Here is a 21,347-nt window from a genome sequence, read left to right as displayed (position 1 = left end):
TTTATCATATAAAATAAGAATTTTAATAAACCAAAAAGATTTATTTAGTAATAAACTCTAGCTTTGATACCAATTATTGGATCTTAATATAAAATGCGGAAATTAAAAAAAAAAGATTTTTAGAAAATTAAATTGAGACAATCTCCATATTAATTTTCTTAATAAATAATTTTAAAATATGAAATGAAGAAAACTTACCGAATTATTGATTGAGATTATAGATCTTCTTCGTCGAAACATTGATTGAGACCGTAAGTCTTCTTCTTCTAATCACCCCACGAAACATATTTTAGTGAATAGACACAATCAAACAATTATTGATGAACACTTTTTCTTTTGAATCTAATTTGTGTTCTAAATACAATTTAATCATTCAAAAAGAAAAGACTATGAGACTAACATTTTTCACATATATATTCTTTCATCTCTCATTAAGGAATCATGTATTATCATCATTTTTATGTAGAACTTAATTATTATTTATAAAAAAAGTTCACATCTTTTCATAAGCACCTTTTCATAATTCATGAAGCATTTTTTAATTTATATTAAAATGATAATTATCATGATACATCATGACACATTATCAATATTATCTTTAATGACACATTATTAATCTTATCTTTATATTTAAATATTAAAAGATATTTAATAATAATTATCATGACACATCATGACTTATCATCAATTTTATCTTTATTGAGTCATCATTATCTTCATAAAAAATAATAAAATTAGAAGGTGATTATAAATGTGTTACTAATGTAATCATAATTTAATATTTATATTATGTCACATTCTTAACGATAGTGTTCAATATATAATAGAGCTTAGATGATGAAGAAAAAACCTATAGACCTATAATTCAAGCTCCAATAAATTTGATCATTAATTTAACTCTTAAATTAATAAATCAAAATTATTAATTTCATAGGTTAGGAACGTCATATATATATATATATATATATATAGTTCTTCCGTGCATGTGGCCATCGTCAAGCTAATAAAAGAGGGCACTGTTATGATTTCCAATATTGTCTTATGTAGGTGCTTGCTCAGCCCCCATAAATAAATGAGGGCTAAATAAAAATAATTATAACTGCTACAGGTGCTACCGATGGACTGTTTAGCCCTCATAATTAAGAGCATGGCTTGACACAGCTTCAATGGGATGTATTTTATTTTTAATATATAACTGCTTGGGATTTTATTAGGATAATCATGCAGGGAGTCTAGAATTTTCTATTTCCAATTAATGTAATATTTATAAAATTTGTTAAAAGTTGTGAAATTGATCTTTGAGTGTGGATATTCTTATCCAATTCGAATTCCAAAAGAAAATTGTATCCCTAAAGGAGAGAGTCTTCTTCCATTTGGAAGATCGAGTTGGATGGCTTTAGATATCCAAAGAGAAAAGGCAATGCCCCCAGGAGTTATCTCTTCGTTTGGATATTCAAGCCACGACGGATCCAAGGAGTCCAAGGAGGAGAAATCCAAGAAGTCCGAGGAGGAGAATTTAAGGAGTTCAAGGAGAAGAGTTCCAAGGAGTCCAAGGAGAAGAAGACACCCAGAAGAAGACCAATATCCCACTCAAAGTCATTTGCGTCTGTCATAAGCTTAGAAATCCGGGTTGTTAGCAGTGGTACCCGGTCACTCTACTTTCTGCATACCCTGGGTTGTAATATGGGCAATTTCCCTATGGACATTTAGTTGATTATTCTGAATTTATATTGATGTGTTTTCTTGATGTGCGCAGTAGAAATTACCTATTTTTCTAGGTTTCTTTCTTGCATGTCGATTTTGTTTTCGCCTGGATATCGTTAGGCTCTTTAAGGATTATAAAAAAATTTTCTACTCATAACCAAAATTTAATAGCCTAAGTGTAGAAGTGGTGCCCTAGAAAATAATTCTATATGTGTGTATCACTGGTGTGGCTTGGATAGATCCTAATTTGGGTAGTTAGTTAAAATTGCAAACAGTTCAGGTTTGTTATAGGTAGAAAAGAAAATTTTAATTAAAGTTTAAATATTAATGAATTAGAATCTATTTTAGTTAACTTAGTTGGTTGATCAGTTTTAAAAGTTTAGAGTAATGATATTTGGAGTTCAAATTGTATTACCCAAATTTGGAAAGTCCCGGGTCCTCCTAGGTACTAGGCTGAAGGGGGTCCAAAAAGTCACTATGGGAAAAAGGCTAGGTTTGGGTCTCTTAATATTTTAGAAAAATATTAGACCTTAAGATGAGTAATTAGCTAGGTAGTGTACTAAATTTGGAGTTTCCTAGGCAAAGATATGAACTTTCTAAGTTTTGAGCCCTAGACTATAGGCTGGGGTTGACAAAAAAGTTGACTTTCTAATTTAGGTTAGTTTTTAGAATCCTAATATTTTTAATAAATACTAGACCCTAATAGGAGTTGAATGCAAGTGAGTTTGCCTAATTTGAAATTTTCTACAATTAGTTATGAATTTTTTTAGTTCATGGTATTTATGAAATTATCTAAATTGCCTAATAAAGGGCTAATTTTATTATTTTGATCCAAAACAGCTGCAAACAGATTGGAATCACTCCAAAGGTTAGAGATGACCTGAGAAAGTGATCCCAAGTGTTTGGGGAAAATTTGGGATTTTTAATAATTTATTAGGGGCAAAAGGGTAATTCCACCTAAGGTCAAATTAAGGGTCAGCCTAGAGTCAAACTGAGGAACCCTATTTATCTAAGGGTAGGGATCAGATTCTAGTCAGTTCAAGCTATGTCGGTAATTTTTTGATCTAAAATAGATTTATTATAATTTTTATAAGGTCTCGGGGCCCTATTTAGCAGGTTAATTAGGGTTGGTATTTTTCTACTCATAATCAAAATTTAATATTTAAGTTTAAATAACATAGAAACTTAACGAATCTAAGAAATTACCAGAATGTTCTGGGGTCGCATGCATATTACTGCATTTTTCTTTCCTTGCTATAAGACATCTCCCTGCCTACGGGTAGAGTCCGAATAATCTGCTCTATGAGGATGAAGTGCCGGACCTAGGGAGACCCAGCCTTTTCTAAAAATTTATTTTCTATAAACCTGTTTTTTAAAACTCCATAGCATTCAGGATATGCCTTTTCAACTAGTATGCATTGAATTAGAAACTAACTTAATTAAAATTTAATTGCATTAGTTAGGAGCATCTACCCCACATAAGTTCATGACCAATTAGGAAACTCTTTAGATGTCGGTCCTATTTCCAAAAAATATACCACCCACCCATCTCTCATAATTGACTTGACAACATGGTTTTAAAGCGATTAGGTGGTTAGCTGGCTTCCCAATCTAGGCCGGGGTAAGTTCAGGTTTTACACTGCATTAGCTAGGACACGGGTCTCAGTATGTGTAGAACACTAAACCCAACCTAGATCTAGGATTTAAGGCTACTACACTCGGTCTCATAGTATGCCTTAAATAGTAGATAGGTCCATTCCTTTTAGGGACTATAAATCCTACTTATCTGTGTCATAAGATGACGCCACCTCCATCCTTCTCTCACGCATGTGATTGATTGCCTGTCTTTCTTTCATCTAGTTTCTCTTTAGTACCCTAGAGCCTCTGAATGCTGGTATGATCCACGCATATTGATTGAGCCTTTTTGGGACCTTCCTTCCTTTTGAGTAGGACTTCTTAGTTTATACCCTCATACCAATCCCATTTTAGGAAAGGATAATGTATGATCATTAATCGAGAGTTTTCTCGGGCTCTGGCCTGGGATGTAATTAACCACAGGGGCTTGCGCCCGTGGGAAACTCGGTCCCACATCTACACAGGGGCTTGCGCCCGTGGAAAACTCGATCCCACATCTACTAAACCCTACTTGAGCTATCGTATCGGTGGAGGAAACCCGTGATTAGGTCATGTATATTACTACCCATCGGGATATGTTGAAGACAGCCTCTATCCTCAATGGTTAGTCGTATGCACGATCAAATATGCCCTTCCATCAACCTATTCGTGTCGAGTGTAGAGGCCTATAATTGTTGTCCTACGGGATAATGCGATCGTACCCCCTACATTCATACCCCACGAGCAGTGCTCTTTCGAAGGTCCACTGGTTTCTAGAAATATTGTGTATATTTCAAAGTTATTTGAACAATATTTTGGACTCTCTTTTTATAATAATGAGATTGTTATTTTTAAGAATGATTTAAATATTTGTTCTACAATAATGAAAAATGAACTCTTTATGTTAAAACCCACTATAAGCACATTGCTTAACATTGAAATGTTCAAAGTTGAAAAACCTAAACAAAAAGGACAAAAGATTTCAAATGAAGATAACACATATCTATAACATCTTAGACTTGGTCATATAAGCTTAAATAGGATTGAAAGACTAGTAAAGTATAGTCCTTTAAGAGAATTGACTGTCAAAACTCTACTAGTCTGTGAATTTTATTTAGAAGGAAAAAAAATAACTAAGATAACTTTTTATGAAAAAAGTGAAAGATCAAAAGAAACCCTTGAACTTATACATTCAAATGTTTGTGATCTATTTAATATACAAGCAAGAGTTGGTTATGAATATATTTTCATTTTTATTGATAATTATTCAAGATATATTTATGTTTATTTAATTATAAGAAAATCTGAAACTTTTAAAAAATTTAAAGAATTTTGTTCTGAAGTTGAAAATCAATTAAGCAAGTCATTAAAATTACTTTGATCAGATCGTGGTGATGAGTATTTTGATACAAAATTTAGAAATTATTTAATTTAAAATGGCTCACTGCACCTGCAACTACATAAAAAAATGATGTTGCCGAAAGAAAAAATAGGACATTACTCGATATGGTTAGGTCTATATTATATTACTTGTCCTTACAAAATTCATTTTGGGATATTCAATACAAATTGCAATGTATATTTTGAATATTACCCTACCATGACTAAAGACTATATCAATCATATTCAAGCAATTGAAAAATAAAGGAATTGGTGGAAAACTAATTTTCGCCAACATGTGCATCGATCTTATGGGAGCTAAAATAAACAGAACAAATATACATTAGGCGTTGGAAAAAAAAAATTCTAAGAATCTTCAACTTCTTACCTCTTGCAAAAAGCAGCCATAGGTTGTCATCAACCAACATTAAAATCACCAGATAACACAAATAAGTGAAACACCGCTCTTGTTGGGTCTTTCGTTGGAAAAGCTATCAAAGAATAAAAACTAGTTATACATACCACAAAACTATGAAAACCAACAGCGGTGATCAACTTTTGACTTAAAAGGCCCTTTGACAGCAAACTGGTAGAGATTGACGGTGGATACAGAATACATTAATAATGCAAAGGTGGTCGCCCCATTGAGGGAGGAAGAGCTGAAGGCCGAGAGCCCGGTTGAGCACCATATACAGGCAATTGAGAAGCTTGACGTAATTCAGAAGTAATAGGATGCGGCCCAGATGTAGATGTAGATGTAGATGTAGATGTAGATGTAGGGTATAGAGATAGCGAGGACGGGGAATAAGTTTGTCCTGTGTATGTGATAGGTGCTGTAGGGTAATCAGGCCGAACCCCCATCATATTAGGATCCCATGTTGGCATTTGCCCATCAGAAATTGCTGATGCACCATACACTGATGGAGGATGAGGAGCGCCTTGCCAACTGCCAACACCAGCAGGCACAGCAGGAGTTTGTGGTATTGAAAGAACGCCTGAATCAGGAATTGTATAATCCCTGCTTTTATCACTGTGTGCCTGAAAAATTTTCAAAAAAAAAAGGCACTTCTATTAGAGAGAACAAATTATGAATTAAAAAGCATGAGATCATATACTAATAATGACAGTGACCCGAAATGACTAACCAAGCATGGTCCATTTTTCTGGAGAATAAAACAAACTGCTTCATTTTATATTATCATTTATCAATATTTTCAGCAACACAACCATATTTATACCTTTACATTGAGATCAGTATGACGAGAATATGACAGATGAAGCTTACAGTAACCACCATCATAGATACAGTGCCCTTCCAAAGATTCTTTAGAAACTGATGCAGTCGTCACATCTGTAATAAGATAACAAAATTCATCATTTTCTCACAAGCCAAACTAAAACAGCCATTTGCTGGCATTGCATATAGTAAGGATCAGCCAATACATACATCCGCAACAACAAGACCAATGATATCTCCACAATCAGAAACTAATATAAGCATTGATGATCGCAAAATCCATTATAAAATATGCAAACAAAACATAAGACTAAAAAACAATGAAGATAAGGCAAATGTCTGAAATGCATACACAAACACAAAAACAGGATAAAAAATGGAAGAATTCTTCAAGTGTAAGTATTTCCAGTTTAATGTAATCGAAAGCAATGTGAATTATTCCAGCCTACCGGGATACTGGATTAAAGCCTGCATGCCACCATTCTTCTCAAATATTGCAATTTTTTCGACTTTACCAAAGGCCGAGAAGACCTGGATTTTATTTTATTTTTTCAGTAAGAGCTATGTTATTACAAGTTAAAGAACAGAGCCTATTCTTGTCCAGATCACAGAAGCAAATGACTCACAGTGTGAAGCACATCAACAGAAACAGCATATTGCATATTCTCAATGGAAGCAAGAAGTACATTGCTCTCATCAGGCTCCTTTGTCTTACCATCGGGACCTAGTGCAGGCTGCATACAAAACACATCTTTAGAATTTGACATACTTAGGGAAAAAGAAGACAAAGATCATGAAAAGAAGCAAACCTGTAGTGCGTTCTCTATTGCCGAAGGGTTCACAGGCAGATAGGGATTTGTGTAATCTCTGTTCGGGGAATCAAGTACATGAAATGGTAGTTAGGCACTCGGACTTCGGAAGTCACCTAAACGGAATAAAGGTAACTAGTACATGGCAAATGCAATCTAGAAAGTATACTAAAAACAAAATTTAGGATCCCAAAAGGCAGCCAAAATAAGGAGAAAAAATATATCTTTTTAGCTAAATTCGGGAGGGCAAGTTTTGTTTTCAGTAATTGTGCATCAATAAATGCTGCAATCTTGCATAGATCTGAACAACAATAGAATAACCTCATCCTATCAACCGGGCTTTGGCCTAATGGTGAATGCCTCCACTTCTATCCATGAGGACATGGGTTCAAGCCCTACATCTCCACTCAACTACTATTTCTTGGAAAAATATATATAGGAGGGTTGTCTATTGTCTTTTGAACCACAGAATTTGTCCTATTCTATGCCTCTTTGGCTATTTATGTAGTGGGCCATATGCTCCCTTTAATATGTAGTACATAGATTAACCTCACCCCCCAAAAAAAATATTCATGAAAGAATAAAGAGCTTTAATAACTACGGACAAACTTAATATCATGTCAGAGAACAAATGTATTGCTCAACCAATTTTATGGGGCTTGGGATAGCTCATCATCACCATTAGCATCATCCCAAATATTTAGATTCAGTAAAAATATCCTCATTTTTCAATCATCCATATTTAGGGATGGATGAGTTGTTAAACCTATTTCATGCAAATCTTTTTGCACAACCTCTATCCAAGTTACTTTGGTCTACCCCTTCAATTTTATTTATGCATTTTATTGGGCAAATTTTAACCTTTGTTGTATAGGCCGTATCATATATAGACTATTTTCCAGTACCTATATTCAATAGATGTTACTATCACCATCCCTCTAATATAATCTTTTTTTAATATTGACTTCTAACATTATCATTTATCCATCGTAACATAAATATTTGTTGCTTTACTCAACTTGTCTATTGGTGATTTCTTTATTACTAGATATTCAAATTCTTAGGACATAAATGGTTTAATTAAAAATGTCTAGAATTTACATTAAACTTTCCATGATATTCTCTCATACCTACAACATTTATCCAACCTAGTGTTGCATGAGCTATTAAATCTACTATACACAAATCTTTTTGTAAAATATCTATCCAAATTATTTTTAGTCGACCTCTTTAATTATATAAATTCATCATACTAGAGCATCTTCTAACTTTTGTTGTACCTGTCAAACCACCTAAAGCCGATTTTTCACTACATTGCCTTTAATAGATGCCACTTCCACTCTCTCTTTAATATAATCATTTCTTAATATCTCATTTCTAGCTTTACCATACAGGCATACATCCGTCATGACATTTTCATTTTTTTTCTTACTCAACTTATCTATAAGTGGGTTTTTCTTCAACATAACTGATCTAATTGTAGTTTTATGGAAACTACATTAAAATGTCCATGATTTCCCTTATTCCATACTACTCAAACAATTTTCCTACTTAGTGTAGCATGAGCTGTTAAACATATTTTACACAAATCTTTTTTGACAACCTTTACCAAAATTAACTTTGGTCTACACTTCTACATTTAAATGTCTATGACCTTCTCTTATTCCATACTACTGATGCAAAACTTTTACTACTCAATGTAGCATAAGTTGTTAAACCCAATTTACACATCTTTTTTGACAACATCTATCCCATTTACCTTTGCTTTACCGTTTAAATTTTACCTATTTGTCTTATTCATGCATCTTCTAACTTTTGTTGTACATGCCAACCCACTAAACACAGTTTTCGATATGCATTAGATGTTAGTTACATCATCCCTATAATATAATCATTTCTTAATCTATTCCTTCTAACTTTACCACACATCCATCATTACATTCTCATTTTTTCCTTACTCAACTTAATGATAGAATTTATATTTAATTGTCCATTATATTCTCTTATTGAAAATTATTCATGTGACATATCCATCTTAATCACCCTCCTTGCTTTTAGAAGTTATATCATCATCTATACGAAATACCGAAATTTCATTCGGGTAACATGAAATTATCTTTAGAAATTATACCCCATTTTTAGTACATCTCGAAATTGATCAAAACTATTTTTATAAAATTCTACTCTTGATTTTGATCATTTTCATATATAAATTTCTAGATAAATAATATCATGATATTAACATATTTAATTTAGCTATCTATTAAATGATTTTTCTATGGTTTATTTAATATTACTGTAGCTATTTTAATGCACTACAGCATTACATAAATTTCAACTTATCTGTATAAATGCAGCGGTTGTTTGGAAATTGGATGGCTGAGATATTTCTCTATATAATGATACTAGGTATAAACGTATAATCAGCTATATACTAATAAGTAATAACCTAAGCTATGTTCCACATTCCTCCTGTTACCCCTATTCGGGAGTTGAAACTGAAAGCTGCTAGGAGGAGAAACTGCAGGAAGAAGAGAAGAAGGGAAGAAGGGAGCAAGTATGGAGGAGGATTTAGGCTTTGATAAGGAGAATCCAATTTTTCACAATCATTCCAATGCCTTGAGTTTAGATTTGAGTTGTTAGATTGGAAGGTTTTTATGAAGAGAAAATATATTGAATTAAAAATGTCATTGAAAACTATATTGTTAAACTTTTGTTGTTAAATGAAGGATTAATATCAATTGAGAAAATTGCTAATTTTAAGCGCCTAGGCAGTCTAAAAGAAATCTCGAGAAGATAGAAATAAGAAGATTCATCCCAAGGAGAATAAAATAATTTTGATGAGATATTCAATCTCTAATATAAGAAACAAATAATTCAAGTCTAATGTTTGCAAATTTTTATAAATACATTGACATGTTATATATATTTATAAATCTTCTTCAAATTGAGCATGTTAATGACAAATAATGATATCAAGAAATTTACAGCTTCATTAATAATGTTCATAGAATTCATGTACTGTTCATAAAATTCTTTTTTTTTTATTTTCCCAACAAATTATTATGTATATTTAAGCATTTAAATGTAATTTTTTACATTTTAAGTCTTACCTTGGGTGTATTATTATATAAGTTGATGCCAGCATGACTGCATGAGCATAAAAATACTAAATAATAATTAAATGCTTATAAAAATAAATTTAACAGTAAGGAAATTAATAAATTTTTTATCATATGGAATGGGATGACAGACTGATGACCCATGTAGGGTGAGATAAAAGTTCTAACAATATGAGCCAAAAAAAAAAGGTTCCCAACATTAAACTATATTTGGAACTGGCTAATCTTTGGATCGATGAGGTTGTTGATGACTATAACGTTGGACTGTCAAACTTTATCAATGATTATTATGACTAACAAGTTTGGTAATGACCAAATAATATAAATATGCCAAAAATCTATACAGACATTAAATGATATTTATAAGACAATGATTACTAAGAACGAGACAACAACAGCAACAATAAGCATTTATCCTATTATGAGGAGTCAGCATTACTAAGGATAAAAAGGAAAATAAAGCAAAGCAAGTAGTTTAATACCAACAATTGACTGGCTATTGCATTTAAATGATTTGTCACTAAACCAATATAATTCATTTACTTGCAAACATTCATGTTTACTATTTTTGGATAAGCCTTTGGCGTATAAAATTAATAAAGCATGCCCTGATTTAAATCTATTGCATTGAGTTAGTTATGTTTAAGAATATTAATGCTCATTATTAGTTTATTTGATAAGCATGGCATGTTTTTTTTTTTCTTGTATGTTGATATTTTTCTCGCTGAGATTGTAGCTTATTAGATATTATAACTGTGATTTTAAGAAAATGAAAGGAGCAGGTGGGGTGATAGATAGATGGTCAAATTTTTCCTATACAATACATTTTTGGTGAATATTTCGATATATTATAAAAGATGTATATGGTGTTAAATTAAGTATTCTTAGTACGTACCCAAAAAAAAGTATTCTTAGTACGTATGATATTTAAAGATTATTTAGAAGATCTATATTTAATTTGATGATTTTATTTATGCACACATCCATATTAATAATTATCATGGATGCATTAGCATATTCTTGTGTGTAATGTATGCTTATGATGACCTAGGCAAACTAATTTTCTACTAACTTAGCCTGATTGATAGTAGTCGGATGAGGTGTTGGTAGAAAAAATGTTTGACTAGATTATCTGCCTCTATTATTTCTCATGATTAACTGGAGAAAATCAATATGGAGTGTAACAGAAATTACACTAAGGAAAGGTTTGAATTATAACTTAAAACAAAAGCACAATTGAATTTAGAAATGAAGCTAGGAATGAGATTGATTCCAAATATAATTACTATATAGCTATAAGTTGATCTGATTGAAATAGTTTAGAAGTGGCCTACGCAAAATATTATCATCATATAATAAATTGCATTGAATAAGTAAATTAATGTTTTTACAAATAAATGTCTGGAAAATACAACAAACAATGAATGGTCAATCACCCAGCCAACTATAACAAAAATATAAGCAAATGATAGTGTAAAAAGAAGAGGTCAAACTAGAACAAATGAGGAGGCCAACCCTACAGAGGTATATGATATTCTGAACCTTATTTCTTAAGCAGATGACAAAATGATATCTACTAAAAAAATCTTCAAGTAGTGGGTTGAGATCTGAGTTTTGGTCGTGAGTAGATAATAACATGTTGATATTTTAGACTTTCAAGCCACCAAAATTCAAGGGAGCAAGTGATTCAACAATTGCTGAAGACCGACTGTTAAAAATTTTAAAAATTTTGAAGGTATGATCTGCACTGAAATAGAAGAGTCATACTACCAATATTTGTGTTAAAAGGAAAGGCTATGAGATGGTTGCAGGCACAAAATCATGAAGAGTTTGAGATGATGCTTTTATCAAATGATTGACTGGGATGACTTTGTGAATGCGTTCAAAGACTGGTTTATTCCATCATCAACTAGACTGGCATTACAGTACAAATTCTTCAATTTGACTTGCGGATTAAAAACAATTATGCCGTATGAAGCACCGTTCATCTCTTTATTTAGATATGCTCCTCATTATGTTAATACTCATGAGAAAAAGTGCCATAGATTTTTTTTTACCTCAGAGATTAGCTGGGATTACCAATAGCTCCTTGGATGCAAATGAATCCTCAGTCTTAAAAAAAAAAGAGCTAAAAGGGTTGAGAATGAGTTGAATTATTCAAATTGGGAGTCTGGTAAGGAAAAGAAGGGTGATAATTTTAAGAATAAGAAGATCAAGTTTGAGCAACCAAAGCAGATTTAATTTGAGAAGTCAATATATGAACAGTGCAGAAAGAGATCTTATGGGCAATGTCTTGTTGGCTTTTGCAAGTGTTCAAGGTCTAAGCAACTGCACACTGCAAAATAGATTATCCTTTGGATAAAAATAATAATGCATATTTAAGTTTTTAAATGTAAATTCTTACATATCCAGTCTTATCATGGGTAAATTATCATGCAAGTTGATAACATCATATGCATAAGAATACTAATTAGTATTAAATACTTACAAAAACAAGAGCCAATGAAAAATCATATCAAGTGAAATATGTTAGTAGACTACAATGACCTACGTAGCAAGGGAAAAGTTTTTGGTGAAATGAGCCTCAGTGGGTAACATAAAGAAGTTCTTGACTATCAAATGTAAAAGTCACAACTGGCAAACTCTTAATCGAGGGGGTCGTTGAAAACTACATTGTTGAACTGACCAAATTTTATCAATGACTATTATAACTGGCCGGCTAGGTGACAATCAAATAATATAAATATACGAAAAGCCTACATATATTTATTTTAAGAAAATGATTCCTAACAAAAAAGAAGAAGATGAAAATAAAGCAACTAGCTCAATACCAACAATTGAATAACCTACCACATTTAAATGACTTGAGACTTAACCATTATAATTCATTTTCTTATAAACATTCATTTTTGTTGCTTCTGGTTGAGCCCTTTATGTATCTAATTAATAAAGCATGCCCCAATTAAAGCGTATTGCATTAAAATAATTATTTTTAAGAATACTAATATTCATATTAGTTCATTTATTAGCATAGATGTTATATTTTCTTATGTATGTTTGAACATTATATTAAAACTATTTACCCATTGAACGTGCAACTCATTAGATGCTATAATTGTATTTTCAAAGAAATAAAAGGAGCAAGGGTGGTAGACAAGTGATAAGTTTTCTTCTATATAATTTATTTTTGGATGTGTAATTTTGAATGTATTATAAAAGAAGATGTATATGATATAAATTAAAAAACTTTTCATACGTATGAATTTAAATTTAAATTTTATTCAGAAGCTCTGTATTCAATTCGATGATTTTATTTTATGCAAGCTTCAATACTGATGATTATGATGATGCATTAACGGATTAATGTGTAAATTATACTTGTGACAGTTTAAGCAAACTAATTTTATACTCATTGTCTCATTCAATACTAATTAGTAAGAGTTTGGAGAGATGTTAATAGGAAATATGCCTAACTAGATTGTTTGCCTTTGTTACACCTCAAGATTGACTAGAAATGGTTAAAAAGATAGGTGGTCACACTGTAGATCCACTATTCTGTATACTAAATCCAAAATAGTTAAGCTATCAAACTCATGTATCATTTTATCTTCCAATAATATTGAATAATAACAATATCATACCTACTAAAATAGTGTATCATATATTCAAATTTTACTCTACTAATTCTCTTTCTCTCTTAAATATTTTCTTCGGTATTCTATCTTAACAATTAATTCAATAGAAATATCACCAATTAGAATAATGTCATCTATAAAAAGCTTACATCAATGCACCTTACTTTCAATATCTTTCATAAATATCTCTATAATTAATATAAAAATATATGAACTTAATGATAACATTGATGTAAACATACAATGCTTGAGAACTCCTCAGCCACTCAACGACTTCTAACACTAATAAATATTTTATCATGCAAATCTTTAACAAATTCAATGTATCATTGACAAAAAACCATTTTCAAGATACAGCATATCAAGTCTTCTCATATCAATAAAAATCATATTCTTATTTCTCAATATTTTCCTCTGAATTATCTTAATGCAAGAACAAAAAAAAAAATTATTTTTTAAGACAAAATTTCATTAGCCTCTCACATAACTTCTTTGTATGGCTCAAAAGTTGATTCCCTTACAATCAAAACAATTCTCAACATTTCATTATGCTCTTGAATAGTGGTACCAAATGACTAACTCGTTGTCATCTTCTTAACCTTCAAAATCTCAATAAGAAAGTTAGCTAATCAAACCAGTCCAATATGGCACACAACTCTCCAAATTTTAAAAGTTATCTTATCTAGACTATAATGTTATAAATCTTCTTTAGACTTAATTCCACTTTGCTTTTTTAAAACAATCTATAATGCATCTCAATTTTTTTCATTATAACTCCTAAAAAATGTTCTCCTCAAAGCTCTTATTTAACAATTTCTCAAAGTAATATTTACTTCTTTCTTTGATGCGTTGATCTTTAACTGATATATTATAATCATTACTTTTAATAAATTTAACTTGATCAAAGTCCATAAGTATCTTCATATATTGCCTTAGATATTTCATATATCTCATTTTCTCCTTTCTAAGTGTCCCCAATATATAAATCATCAAAACGTATATTTGCTTTCCTTACATTTGTAATAATTATATCCCTTATGATTATTTTCAAGTCTCAATAGTATTTACATTTTATCACTCATTGAAATCACATTCTTTTTTACTTAAGAAAGTTTTGACATTTTGTACCCTCTTACATCACCACCTAGTATCCTTATGTACAATAGATTTCTAGATTCTAAAACTTTGCAAATAATCTTTTTAATGGACCTAACTAATTTATCCTAGAATAAGCTTTTGATTAAACCATCTAATTCCAAGTTTCCCCTCTTAACAATCAATCTTGAAAGATTAACAAATTCTCACTTTTTAAGGTCAAACATCATACCCTCCAACAAATATGTTATTTGATCATGTTTTATATACTCTTAAGATCATCCATACTACTTTATGTTGAGCAGTCAATTTTCTATTGGAAACATTTTACAAACATTACAAAAGTAATTTATTTCCAAATAAAAAAATTGTGGTTTGCTTGTTGCATTTTTTAATTAAGTTCTTTTCTCATTTCTTAAAAGGTGCTCATTATTATAAGACCATATTTACTTTGAAATCAAGCATAAATCCTACAATCATTTTTATATCACCTAGTCCACAACTACCTATATGTATTATGTCCATTTAAGTAAACTAGAATAATTACCCACATAGTCATAAAAGTACATCGATTTCTTTCTCAAGATGATTCAAAATACCTTTAAGCAAAAAAGAGAAGCATAATCATCAACAACATTAGCAATGCCCTTAGGGATAATTAAGATGCCATTTGGAATCACTTTAATTTTTTTTTTTTTATATTATTTTGTTTATATTTTAACATAAAAAAGCATATTTTGTATCTTTGAAATATTTTTTTGTTTATTTATCAAGTGATGGAATATTTTAAATGAACATTTTGGTAGAATATTTTAAACAGCATTATTGGTAGCTATGAGTTTGGAGCAATTAATAAAGATAGTAGGATTATATTAGATTTTGCTATAACATATGATTTTGCAATTGCTAATATATTATTTAAGAAAATAGAGGAGCATCTCATCATTTATAAGCATGAATAAAGGACAACTTATATTAATTATTTTTATAAGAAAAATAAATCGTTTAGATTGCACGAATTGTTAAGTTAATTTGAGTAAAAGTTTATATATCCATCATCTTTTATTAGTTTTGGATTTTAAAATGAAGGGGTAGAATATAAAATATTGTCATATAATTAGATGGGGACATTTAAATAATACTAACAAAAATATTTTTAAGAGTAAGATAGAAGATCTTAAGAATTTGACTATGTATGAGAAAACTAATATTATGCGAAAAAAGGTAGTTAGTGATATTAAAAATATTATGAAGTATGTGCTTAAAATGTCACAATAAAACGCTCATAATAATATAAATAGTTGATGGTTGAATCAAAATGTGCAAGAAAAGATAAAAAATAATAAGCTTTATTATAAAAAAAATAGTTTAGATATAAAAGTTCAAAATTTTAGTAAAGGTATACGTGGGCTCGTAAGGACTAAAAAAAGTAATATATTATGCAAAGAATTTAGTTTATAATGATTTATATAATAGAATAGACACTACGAAGGGTGAAAGATGTATGTACAAGTTAGTCAAGTAAAGAGATAAAAGAAGTAAAGATTTACTTCGAGTGAAGTGCATTAAGGATCAAAATCAAAAAATGATTTTATTAGAAGAGAATATTCAACAAAAGTGAATGAGATATTTTGATAAACTTTTCAATGAAATTTGTGAAAATATGATTGACTTCAGTGATCTTAGCATCCTAAATGAAAAAAAAAGATTTTTTTTATCAAAGTTAGAGAGGCTTTAAAGAAAATGATGTGTGAAAAAGCTATTGGACCTAATGATATTCCGATAGAGATGTGAAAATGCTTAAGAGATGAAGGAATCTCTTGGTTTACGAAACTTTTTAATATTATTTTGAAGACTAAAAAGATGTTAGATGAGTGGTGAAGATCGGTGTTGGTTCCTATTTTTAAGAATAAAGGTGATGCACAAGAGTGCATGAATTGTAAAGAAATTAAAATTAATGAGTCATATATTAAAACTATGGTAGCGAGTTGATGCATTTAGATTTTTGCATTATTTTTGTTATGAACAATATTAGTTATATTTTCTATTTTTGTTTTATTTTTATGCTATCCAATGATGGTGGTAAATCCAATGATCATGGTAGGAAAACCCCTCTAGTAGGATGTTCTGAGGATAGTGTTTGTTTGTTTTATGTTTGTTTCTTTTGCTAACTTTTCTTGTTGCTTTGGTTTTTTGGATGATCCCTACTTTTCTATTATGATCTTAGTGGTTCATTTAGTCTATTGTGTTCTCCAAAAGTTTCTCAAAGTTATATAAAAGTGAGTTTTGATTTACTTGGTTTTCTCTTTGAGTTTTGTTCTAAGTTGCTTACATCACGAGTTATTGAGCATAAGTTTCATTGTGATACTAATGTTTCTCAAAATTAATTTAGATTCATGCCTAGTAAGTTTACAATTGAAGCTATACATTTATTGAGAGGTTTCATGAAGAAGTATAAGAAGAATAAGGAGGATCTACATGATATTTATTGATTTAGTGAAAGAATATAACAAAGTTATAAGAGAAGTGCTCTAGAGAGTTTTAGAAAAGAAATGAGTTAATAATTCTTATATTCACATCATTAAGGATATGTATGTAGGAATTGTTGGTTGTGTTCAAAAACAAGGTGGGTTGACCAAATATTTTCCTATTCTAGTTAGATTACACCAAGGTTCAGCATTAAGCCTATATCTTTTTGCTTATGTCATGGATGTCCTTACTAGACATTCGCAAGAGAATGTACCCTGCTGTATGCTTTTTGTTGATGATATTATTCTTGTTAATAAGACCAAAGAAGGAATTGAAGGAAATTTTGAATTATCGAGGTCAATCTTAGAGTCTAAAAGTTTTCATTTGAGTAGATCTAAAATCGAATACATGAAATATAATTTTAGAAGTAATAAATCTAGTGGGGGCATTATCACTTTGGGCGATCAAGTCATTAAAAAGAGTACAAGTTTTATATATCTTAGGTCTATTATTCAAAGTAATGGTGAAATAGATAGAGATATTATTAGTAGAATTCAAGTTGGTTTGTTGAAGTGGAGGAATGCATCGGGCTTGTTGTGTGACAGAAAAAAATTACTCAAAATTAAGTGAAATTTCTATAAGATGGTGGTGAGCCATGCAATACTTTATGGTGCAGAATGTTGGTCATTAAAAGAGAAGCATGAAATTAAGTGATGCAGAGATGAGGATGCCCAGGTGAATGAGTGGCTTCACTCTTAGAGATAGAATCTGAAATGAGTATATACATTATAAGGTTGGAGTAGCTCCAATGGTAGATAAGATTAGAGAGAGTCATCTCGTCACATTAAATGTGGCCTTCCAATAACCCAGTTAGGAGAGTAAATGTATTAGATTTGGTCTATACTAAGAAAAGTAGAGGTATAACTAAAAAGACTTGGTTAGAAAGTATTAGAAATGACCTTTTTCTATTAAATTTAAATGAAAATTTGACTCTTAACAAGACACAATGGGCATAAAGAATTCATGTAGCTAAACCCACATAATGGCATAAAGGTTTGATTTTGTTGTTGTATTTATCAGGTGGTAGCAAAAGTATTCACTGAGGTGGGAACGATGACCAACAAAGTGATGATGGCAATGTTCGCCACTACCATGATAATTGGAAGTCGATTGATGTGATGCAATGATTATTGATGTGATGCAATGATTGATGATGAATTTTTTTTTATATTTAAAATACTTTGTTTTGAGTGTTTTAAAAATAAAAAATGAAAACAAATAAAAAACACACTATACATATATGTTTTTAAAAAATAAATAAAGTGATCTCAAATAAACCCCAACTTAATAACAATCACTATATTAATTACCTGGATTTATTTTTCATTAGTGTATGTTCCTTGACCAAAGACCTCACACTCTGTAGGCAAACTCTAGCTTTACTAGTGCACATTTGCAACCCTTCGTGAACATTCGCCAATTGCATGTGCTTTCTCATTCATCTCCTCGTGTGCTTGCCCATGTTAGCACACCTACATGGATCCATTTCGCAGCACTTGCGTCTTTGGGCTAGCTCAGGTACACACATCCTCCAACCCTCACACTTGCACGAGGGATCACCTCCTCGTCTTCTATCCTTTGCTTGAAAGCTCATTCATAGCTAATATATATCTTTATAAGGTGGCAGCCTCTGCTCTCCCCTCCTAATCAATATTCGCTTCCACAAAATCTATTCCACTCGTCTACTCACATATTTTGGCTTGCTCATCTCAGCCTTCCATCTATTTGCTCCCTACTGCTCTTCCATCTCCCTCCTTGGAGGCCACTAAGGTTTTTTTAGTCCACTCTAAAATCCACATCTGCCACCCCAACCCTGATTATTCCAAACATCTCTGAGTTTCCTGCATCTATAGCTCCTAGGATTTTGGTGGTCCACTCTAACTCACCTTCCAATGCAAACCTGCTCTTATTTTTCATTGCAGCTGAGATCTTTGAACTTGCTCGACCATTCACTTTCAACATCGTATAAAAACTCTTTTTGAGTCATTCCAATATGGATTTCATTCGTAAATTTATGTCAAATTTGTCAATGATTGGTGAATTTTCAATTGATTGTTTTAACCATCATCATATTTTTATCCAACTTTCATTGGAGTTAGATTGCACCATGCTCTTTTCACGTCATACATACCACATCAATGGCTTTCCCATGCAAATGCTAAAGTGGTCTCCCCATTTGATGTCTCCAAGGAACCACTTGTCACTCCTATTTGGGTGGATTTTCTTAGGTTATGCTTAAATTACTTTAATCAATTAACTTCATATTCATTAGGATCTATTTTTATGGTAAAAATTTGCAAATTGATGATGCTATTGCTCATCTTTCTAGTCCTTCCATGGTGTGGATTGGTACACCGTCTAGCAATTATTGGCAAAATGTTGAATTTGAAGGCACCCCTCAATATTGCTCTTTCCATAAAATCTTTGGCCACATTCAAACTGACTAGCTTCATGGCCCACTCGGATTTAAGAACATCTTATGTTCAGGATCACGAAGTTCACCCAAATGGTCATAACACCCCTTCACATTCAATGATCATTTCTCCTTCATCAGTGGAACTTGGCCCTAATAATCCTTCGATTTCAGCATCAACATCATTGACAATTAATGTGAATAGTGATCCTCTTGTGCAAGTTCCTATCTCTCATATTGGTCAAGGCATAAGCTCATAATTCATTGCTTCCTCTCAATTCTAATGGGAGTAGTCTAAGTGACTACGTACTAGTAAATAGGAGCTTTCATATTTTATTCATCAGACAGGGTCATAATAAGAAGGAAAAAATATCACCACTCAATTTTTCACCAAACTTCAAGCTAGGCTGGCTAGTAAAGCTTGTACTGCATGATATCTTTATTTTACCGTGTTTTTTATTTTTTGTCAATTCTTATTAATTGCCCTTAATCTACAATTACACCTACCTTATTCTTATAATTAACTTTCTTTCATATAACTAAGGAAACATATAACTCATAAACTTTCCTACATCACTAAATTGCTCTTCCTATTTAGTTGCTTGTAAATAAGTGATATTGATTCTTCTTCTGATCACTGTATATATTATTTCAACTGGATTATCATTCAATATCCACAAATTTCATATAGTGAATCTAATCTTAATTTTAAACCTAGTCCATTTTGTTATCATAATTAGGTTATGACAAGTCATTCACAGACGACATTCTAGACAAACCTTCTGTACTTTCACCAAAATTTAGTTAACTTGTGCCTTAATCACTTCCGAGCTGCATCATAGCAAACCCTCCATACTTCTCATCACAATCATATTAGGTTTTAGCATGTGCATAACGAAATTTAGATTTTTGAATTTTGGAATAAATTTTAAATTTAGTATTAAAATTACTATCAAACACGACTTTTCTAATTTGGGGTTGAAATATTCAATCACTCTGATTCCAAACAATAAAAAAGATTTTACTTAAATTCTTAGCAAAATCCAAAGACAATCAACATATTACCAACATTTAGGACTGAAGAGTGTTCATTATAGTTAAAGCTTCTAGAAATGAGAACATCACATATAACTTGCACAGATAAGAGACACAACTCCTACGCCTAGCAGGAACTGTCTCAAGCTTCTTCTTAAAAAGTTCTACAAGCCTATTTCATCAACATTTTTGCACTGCACATGAAAATTTCAAGTCTTCAATAACATTTAATAACACGAGTTTGTTAAATCTGTTCTCCTACATCTTAATTGGAGAAGATAAAAAACTTGCAGGTTATCCATCTGATCTCTCTTCACATCCATTGATCCCCCGCCTCCCAACACCTCCTTGTTACTCACATGACAAGAAATCACACATTCGTTTGGTTCAGTACATATTATTGACAAGTTTTTAACACAGAAAAAGAAACATTAAAAATTAGGACAAATTCCAAGAAAAAACACTCGTTCCTTCTCTAACCACATAACAAGAAAGTTTGACTCAGTTCATGCACATAAAAAGAAATCAAGCATCTTATTAAAATATTTTCTTTTTCCATTTAGTCAAATATGGAGATGAAAAGGAATGGTAGAACTACGACATTAGATTCAAACCTACAATCAATCAAATAGGATTTCCTAAAGCCAGAAGAATCACTTATAGTTTGTATATATCAATGTTGCCTTCAGCATACAGATTGATATACAGAATTTCATATGATCAACAAATCATGGCCCGGTGACAGAGAAAATTACAGACAGGGCAAAAGACATC

The 21,347-nt window shown here is 31.2% G+C and overlaps 1 protein-coding gene across 11 annotated transcripts in view; it reads right to left on the bottom strand.

The window, feature by feature from the left end:
* Positions 1 to 5,022: 5,022 nt before the first annotated feature.
* Positions 5,023 to 21,347, bottom strand: part of LOC110112128 (polypyrimidine tract-binding protein homolog 1) — a 44,617-nt gene continuing 28,292 nt past the window's right edge. For 10 of the 11 annotated variants that reach the window (XM_020844226.2, XM_028701413.1, XM_028701415.1 and 7 more), the window contains 5 exons: positions 6,745 to 6,802; positions 6,562 to 6,669; positions 6,385 to 6,466; positions 5,937 to 6,049; positions 5,023 to 5,736 (listed from right to left, as the gene is read on the bottom strand). In XM_020844226.2, the coding sequence (XP_020699885.1) occupies positions 5,317 to 5,736; positions 5,937 to 6,049; positions 6,385 to 6,466; positions 6,562 to 6,669; positions 6,745 to 6,802 (781 nt within the window). In that variant the 3' untranslated portion in view covers positions 5,023 to 5,316. Of the gene's footprint in view, positions 5,737 to 5,843; positions 6,050 to 6,384; positions 6,467 to 6,561; positions 6,670 to 6,744; positions 6,803 to 21,347 lie in introns of all 11 variants that reach the window. The other variant, XR_003703316.1, reaches the window with a different exon arrangement.

Source organism: Dendrobium catenatum, unplaced genomic scaffold (genome assembly GCF_001605985.2).
Source record: "Dendrobium catenatum unplaced genomic scaffold, ASM160598v2 fragScaff_scaffold_1687, whole genome shotgun sequence".
NCBI classification, from domain to species: Eukaryota; Viridiplantae; Streptophyta; class Magnoliopsida; order Asparagales; family Orchidaceae; genus Dendrobium; species Dendrobium catenatum.
The sequence above is the reverse complement of the archived record's forward strand: the minus strand, read 5'-3'. Positions and strand labels throughout refer to the sequence as shown.